We start from the raw sequence: 8,046 nt of genomic DNA on the forward strand, positions 1-8,046 counted from the left end.
GGAGCCGAAAACCGACAAATCCCCCCCCTGGGGGGGGGTGGTCATGCCGCAATCCCTTCTCCTCCATTCTCCTCTCAGGATCTTGGGCATGCACGCACACGTGCCCAGTGTGAGTTTTAAGCCACCGGATCCGGGATGTGAACCGCGGTCGACTATGTGGGAGTCCAGCGACATAGCCATTACGCTAACTGCTGGTTCCCCCCTGATGTGATTTTCAGAAAAGCAGCTGGCTCCAGGACTTCAACCACATAGTTGGCCAAGTAGGATCCAGCCACCTTAACCTCCACGCCACCTGCTACCCTAATTTCCTACAATTTTAAGAAATCTTGTCATCTACTCCATTTCTTTTCAAGACAAAATATTTAAAATAAAACCAAATTATTTTTCACTAAAAAATAGTATTTTTTTTATTGCACAAGACTAGAAGGAAATACATCAGAATATTAATCTTGGTTACCTTTAGGACTAGGTATGATATATTTTTTCAAATAATTTTTCAAATTATTTCCTAACTTTTTATAATTTGAAAAAACACTATAGTAATTTTCTAAATTAGAACATGTTAAAGATCAACCAAGGTATCTGTTAAATGTAAAACGCTGAATCTGAAGACATGGAGAAAAAACCTTAAACTGTACTATCCATTACAGGAGCCATTAACCACAGAGAGACAGTAAATTTAAATTTAAAAATTTAGTTCCTCAGCTGTACTATTCACATTTCAAGAACACAACAGCCACTTGTGACCAATGGCTACAGACTGAACAACACAATAGAGCACTTTCTTCATCAGAGAACGTTCTACTGGATAGTCCTACCTTAAAAATATATTACTATTCTGCTGGCCACAGGCACAATTATTTTGGCTTATGATTTAATACTAGAGAATATGGGGCTATGACAGTTTTGGACTTGCCTTTTCACCATAATTAGAAATTGGGATAAACACCTGTTTTCAGATTCTGGTCAAGAAGTAGCCCAGAACTGTCACCCTTGCGAAATCTAAGTGACCCTATGACTGCCCAACCTTACTATCTAGAGGCACCCCCAAGCAGCATAGCAGGAAAGAAGACCCCAGGCAGAACCCAGCAGTCACACTGTGTTAAGAACGTGGTCAGGATTCAGGACAGCTAAGACAGCAAGAGTAGAAAAGAGTAGAGAAGAGCTATACAGAGAAAGAGGTGAAATCTGCAAGATTCCCAAGCCGTCCATATTTATTTCACCTTAATAAGTCACACAGGAAGAGATTCTATGCCTCAGAAAACATCATAGCCAGCTATTTCCAAACAAGAGGGAAAAAGTCAAGTAAATTATTCTTAAGAGAATTTCTTAAATTTCTTTTTACAGGCCTTTAAGGAAAAAACAAAAACGAAAACAAACCCAAATTCCCCTAATATTGCTATGTAGGATTAATGGTTTATGACTATTGTACTAAAGTCACACTGAGGATAATCTTCACCCTATCCTTAGTCAAACCTTACGTGCTGCAATGAATGGCACATGTAGTGCTTATACTTTTTCTTTTGAGAAATTCTTAGTTCTAAAGTATGCTAACTTAATGTTGCCACTAAAAATGAGAAAGCCTAAACAGACCCACCTTCAAAACAAAGTGTTCCGTCTATGACTAGATTGTCACATGGACAATCATTACTGCCACAGAGAAAGTGATAAAAAGGAGCCAGTCATCATCTTATTTTGTAGCAGTTCCCAGGAAGAGGGCAAACCCTGTGTGTTCACTCCAACAAAAAGTGAGCTGTTCAGGTTTCTTCCGGTATTTGAAGAAATGAAGCAAGCTTATAAGCAAGGCTGAAAACCATGTGAGTAGGGTCCCAAATATTGCTTATTTCTATTTGCAATAAAGAAAACAAGGTATAATAGAGTAAATGAGTGGTCAAATATCTTGTATTCTGAAATTTTTATCTTTAATTTAAAAAAGAAAACGTAAGCTAAGTCCAAAGAATAGTCACCCTTGAGTTGATCAAAATTAAGATACCAGTACAAGGGCAAATAATTTAATGAAAAGAAGATACAATAGAGGTTTAAAATATACTAGCTACTAAAGACGTAGTTGTTTCAATATTAAATACCTTTAATAGGTGTAAGAATATTAAATACCTTGTAAATACTTTAATAAATACCTGATGAATAACTAATACTTAAATTCCTAGGTTAAACAATGTTACTATGTGTTCCATATTTTTAATCATCAGTCTATATTATTCACTGTTTGTGTGAAGACTTGATAGCTTATATGAGCAAATTTAAAATGTACAGAATTTACTGTGAGTTCACTTTTTTGTAAAGGAAATTGTGAGACCTATGCATGAAGAGAAAACAATCCTTCAGTGTTCATTTATGTACACTGCCACAATCACTTCAGAGGAAGATGACACACTGACAAGTACCTAAGTACTACTTCACTGCAAAGGACATCTATCCTTGACATCACGTTACAAAACTAAAAACAGCTTCGTTCATAAATTTGGGAGTCTAGAGACACCTTGTGATCAAACTGATCAACTACATGCCTCAAGATTCAGAAAGTCATAAACTATTATTGAAATTACTTTATTTATTATTATTAATTTGCTCAACAAGAGTAACAGAGAGATAAAGTGAAAGCAAGCTGCAGGTCCCAGACTCTAACCACAGTGGGCCATGTGTGAGACCAGTGCCCTAACCACCATGGCACCTGCTGGCTCCTATTTATTCTTAAAAACAGTAGGCAAAAAGTTTTTGTCTCTAATAGATGTACATATATTTTTAAATTAATAAACAGAGGATGTTTACAATTTATCAATAGTTTTAATGTGTAGATAACTAAAAAATTCAACCCCGAGGTTTTCATTCACCCTCAAGTAAAGAAACTTTTGTTCTGGGGCTGCGGGTAGTACAGAGGTTAAGGTGGTTGGATCCCACATGGTTGGCTTTGTAGTTTGAGTCCTGGACCCAGTGGCTTGAAAGTTATGCTGGGCATGTATGCCCAGAATCCCAAGAGGATAATGAAGAAGAGAGGGCCATCCCCCAAGGAGATGATTTTTCACTTTCCCCTTCTCTTTGGAGAGCACATGAACCCTATTACCAAAGGAGGGGAAAAAATTAAAAGGAGACTTTGTTTATTAAAACATTATTTGGTTTAATAAATGGCATTTTTTTTATATGCCAGAAGGTACATGCACTCACGAGAGAGAGAGAGAGAAAGCATGTACCATGCTGAAATCCCCTTCTCCATTTCAATAACATGTCAAGATCTGAGGCACACACACAACAAACCCAGTGTATTGTTCAAGTTACTGGGGCCAGAATTCAAACCATGGTTGGTTCTGTGGGATTCGGCTCCCTTAACCAGCAGGCTACAGGGCTGTCCTTAAGTAGCATTCTTTACTTCTACATCAGAAGTCTTCGGTGTGCCATCTCTGCCAGAGGTAGCCATTAGACTGACATGTGTTTACTGTTTTTTTTTTTTTTAACCACCTATGCACATTTCCCTCAACAATACAATGCACAATTTTAAAACCCAAGTAGTAAGCAAAGACTGTGCTGTGTAGGGACAGATGTACCAATTTCACCATCTGTTATCCCTCTGAATAGCTACACCTTTTTGGTGTGTCATTCTTACCCTTCAAAGGCCTAATTCAAATTCCACTTTCTCTCCAACTTTTTAAGAAAATCTATTTAAAGTGTTAATTTTCTTTTAGTTCTATTAATGTTGAGAATTGCATTCTTTTTTAAATTGTATTTTATTTGTGATACATCTTGCACACATGTACATGAGATACAAAGAAGAGAGAGAGAACACCCTCCACAGGTCTGGTTACTCCACAGCCCCCTTCCTCCAGTTCCCTAGCGCACAGGGATCTCGGGCACTCATGGATGCCCAGCATGTTTCAGACTGGACCAGGGATCCAGCTTCTCTTGAGCAGTGCACCATTGCTGTACCATGGAGCAAGCCTAATCTCCTTCCAACTATTACAGTTCCCAAGGTGGCCAGCCAGTAGAGCACCAGTAACACAGTGTCCTGTGATGCAGGACTCAAATGTGAAGGTACCATGTTTGCATCTTGAGGCCTCCTGGGATATGTAGGGTCCATGCATGCATGCCCAAGATCCAGATCCAGGCTAACTAAAACTGATAGTGGACTGCAGTGTGAAGACCCTGCTGGAGTGTTGTGTGTGTTTCACTCTCTCATTGAAAAAAAAAAAAGAAAAAAAAAAATCACGTTTCAAGAATTTCTCTGTATTACTGAATTTTCAAAGAGTCATGTTGTTAGGGAACCAACAGTTAGCGTAATGGCTAGAGTCATGTTGTTAGGGAACCAGCAGTTAGCGTAATGGCTATGTTGCTGGACTCCCACGTAGTCGACCACCGTTTGCGTCCTGGACCCAGTGGCTTAAAACTCACACCAGGCGCGTGTGCGTGCGTGCCCAAGATCCTGAGAGGAGAATAGAGGAGAAGGGATGGCGGCGTGACCATCCCCCCAGGGGGGTGATTTCTCGCTTTCTGTCTCTCTGGCGAGTGCACGCGCCCTATAGCGAAAAACCTCTCAAAAAAAAAAAAAGAAGAACCATGTTGTTAAACCCTAATCTGTAATCAAATTATGACACACAAGGGCCAGCAGGTGGCACAGTGGTTAAGGCACTGGACACTCCCATATGGCCAACCATGGTCTGAGTCCTAGACTTGGTGGCTTGCTTTCTCTCTCGCTCCCTCTCTCTCTCTCTCTCTGGGTGTGGGAGTGGGTGTGGGTGGTCTGATCAAATTAAAATAAAAACGAATAAAAAAAATAAAATAAATAATTATTTAAAAAAAGATTATGACACAAATACAACTGCTCCTCAAATGGGTTTCAGTCTGAGAACACCTCCTAATGCTAAGTCTCACACTATAGCTATGTCAGTATTGGCATAGTAACTGGTACAGGAAGACTTCAAAAAGTTCGTGGAGAGGGCAAGACAGTGGCACAACCGTAAAATACAACACAGTGTGTTACTCTAAAGATTGACTAGTAACATGTTTGAACGTGAGGTGAAATGACATTAAGTGTCTGCATAAGCTATGTTTCAGTAACGGTGGAAAGGACAGCGAGATAGCTTAGGTCCTGTGTATCTCCCCATCTAGGAGAACAGACAAATACACAAAAGCCCTGATGGAAGTGTTGTAGTCACTAGTACTGTCAACCAAAATTTTCAGGCTCTCCCCCCTAGAGCTGCACTTCCCTGTCTCCTTGAAATTAGGAACAGCCATACAACTAGCTCTGACCAGTGAAACATGAACCACATGTCATTTCTGAACAGAAACTAGGAGTAACTTGCCACTCTTCCTTCCATCACAGTGACATTGCTCCTGACAGGGGCAGTTCCTCTGCCTGAGTGAGAGCAGAGGGCCTGTGACTGACTGGCAGCCCAAGTGAGAATTAAACTCATGTATTAAGCTACAAAGGTCTCGGGTTGTTTATTACCACAACTTAACCTACCCTATCCAGAGTAAGGCAACAGGTCACTTTGATAAAGAATGATGGGAACGCTAAGGAAGGACATAACATCTCATTCATATCTGCTCGGTCTTGTTAATAAGAATATAATTTTAGAAAAATTAATACTTCTCCTAACTATGTGACTGAAAACTTTCAAGTCTGCCTAAGTAACTAAAGCAGCATTTGGTTCTTCTGTATAGGTTCCTTTCAAAAGGATTTTAAACTTCCATGAAATTTGTGACACAGAATTCAGTTTAGGTTTCTATGTAGCAGCTTACCACTAAGCAATTCAATCCAGTTCTGGACTGTTTCTGGAGGCTGAGTCTCTTTAACATGCTTTAGTGCTTCATCAAGAAGAACATCCCCTGTTGGAGCATCCGACTTACAGATCACCTAAAATGTCAGCAAAAAATGAAATGATCCACTGGTGCATTTTTTCTGACTTGATATTATTAAAAGAAGAATAAACAATTATATAAATAATTCATTATATTTAAGGTCCAAGTATTTGTACACTATCAAAGTTCAGATTTTAAATAAATTCTATGTTAAGGAAATCCAATATTTAACCTAATCAGATTAGTTCAAACCAAACATGAAAATAAAAGTTTACACTGTTTTCAAGGTTCACTGCGAACCTTGGGCTACTTAATCCAGAATTCATTCTTTAAATGTAATTATTAGGTCCAAAGACAGTCTCAATTATATGTAAGAAATCAGAAGACAACAAAGATGGTCTTTCATATCAGTGAAAAAAACAAATTTTTCAAAAAATGTCATTAAAACAACTGGTTAACCAATTGGGAGAGAAAATTAAGACTTGGTTCTTCTGAGTTTATATCACAATTAAAGATTTAAATAAAAAAATATAATTATGGAGGTGAGAAAGAAAAACTATCACCACTAGAAGAAATGTTAAAGAAAATACCAATAGGTTTGATTACATTAAAATTCTAGTACTATGAAGTTTTTTAAAACCTGTATTGTTGGGGCCATACAATGGCACGTGGTAATAAAGCAGTACTCAGTTGGGAAGAGTCCTGATTCACACCAAGGGATCTTCCTGAGCACACTGGGTGTGCATGTCCATGGCTCAGGCCAGCTAAGAGTAGGGGAGGATTGCATTGTGGGATGCCTCTCTCTCATTCCATTACATGAAAAGAAATGAATGAATACTTTAAAGAAAAAAAACAAAGGGAACCAGCAGTTAGCTTAATGGCTATGCCACTGGACTCCCACGTAGCCGACCGTGGTTCGCGTCCTAGACCCAGTGGCTTAAAACTCATGCCAGGTGCGTGTGCGTGTGTGCCCAAGATCCCGAGAGGAGAATGGAGGAGAAGGGATTGCGGCGTGGCCACCCCCCCTGGGGGGTGATTTCTTGCTTTCTGTCTCTCTCTGTCTGTCTGGTGTCGCCCCACGACCTGTATCGAACCCCCCCCCCCCCCCCCAAAAAAAAAACCATACTGGAAAGAGCTCGATGGAAGAATAGAAAACTTTAGAAGTAGGTATGAGAAAGTAAAATGCTATACTGTTAGCCAAATACTGGGAGCCTACAGCCTTCATTCATGTTGTTGGCTAAGGAATCAATTTCTAGTTAAACTTCTCTAATACCAAATTGAATGTAAATACAGGAATCACAATGTAAGCTTCATATTTTCTATTATTAAGTTGTCAGAGAAGTCATGACTTTTTTACTATGCAAAAATGCATTATGACTTTTTGAACAACCCAATAATTTGTATTTATAAAGGAAAACAGTGGGTCCGGCAGGTAGCGTAGTGGTTAAGGGAGCTGGACTCCCACATGGCTGACAGCAGTTCGAGGTCCAGACCTGATGGCTTGCTTTCTCACTTCCTCTCTCTCTCTCTCTCACTTTGTCCCTCTCTGGTCAAATTAAAATAAGTAAGTAAAGAAAGAAAAGTTAAATAAAATTAATCCTTAAAAAAAAAGTTTAAAAAAAAGGAAAACAGTGAAAGTAATTTTAATATACTTGATTTAACAAAATATAGCCAAAATATTAACACACAATAATCATTTTAAAATTGAAATACTCAGCTATTTTATAATACTTCAAAAATCTAATGCTGCTTTAATTTACATTGTTTCAACCTACACTAGTCACTTTCCAAGCACTCAAGTATCAGTCTCATAGACACATAAGGCTAGTGGCTAACACACTGGAGAGTACAAACAGAACATTGTCACCAAAGAAGGTTCCATTAGACAATCCTATTCTAGAACATGCTTTCAGTAGAGGGTGAAAGAAAGCAAGAAAAAAGAATGCAGAACTGTATAGAAAAAGTTATGTGTCTGTGTATTGTGATCATGCTACCACTTAGCTTCTCCTTATTCGCTGCAATTTGGTCTCAATCTCCACTTCATATACTCACTTTTTTGTAACAGATTTCACAAGGTCACAATAACCTGGGTATAAGTGGATCATCTCTTTTTTTTAAAATTCTGTCTCTTAAATCTCTCCCAAATGTTAATTCTTTCTTCAATCACCTTTCCCATTATTCTAGTCTACCTAATCTGGTTGTCGTCATCTTTTTTTTTTTTTTCTTTTTTTTTAA

At 38.6% G+C, this 8,046-nt stretch overlaps 1 protein-coding gene across 1 annotated transcript in view; it reads right to left on the minus strand.

The window, feature by feature from the left end:
• Positions 1-8,046, minus strand: part of GOLPH3 (golgi phosphoprotein 3) — a 17,092-nt gene that overhangs the window by 2,951 nt on the left and 6,095 nt on the right. Inside the window, exon 2 of the mRNA XM_014587814.2 lies at positions 5,752-5,866. Coding sequence (XP_014443300.1) covers positions 5,752-5,866 — 115 coding nt within the window. The remainder of the gene's footprint in view (positions 1-5,751; positions 5,867-8,046) is intronic.

The sequence above is a fragment of the Tupaia chinensis genome, unplaced genomic scaffold, assembly GCF_000334495.1.
Source record: "Tupaia chinensis unplaced genomic scaffold, TupChi_1.0 Scaffold000237_1, whole genome shotgun sequence".
In the NCBI taxonomy this organism is placed as follows: Eukaryota; Metazoa; Chordata; class Mammalia; order Scandentia; family Tupaiidae; genus Tupaia; species Tupaia belangeri.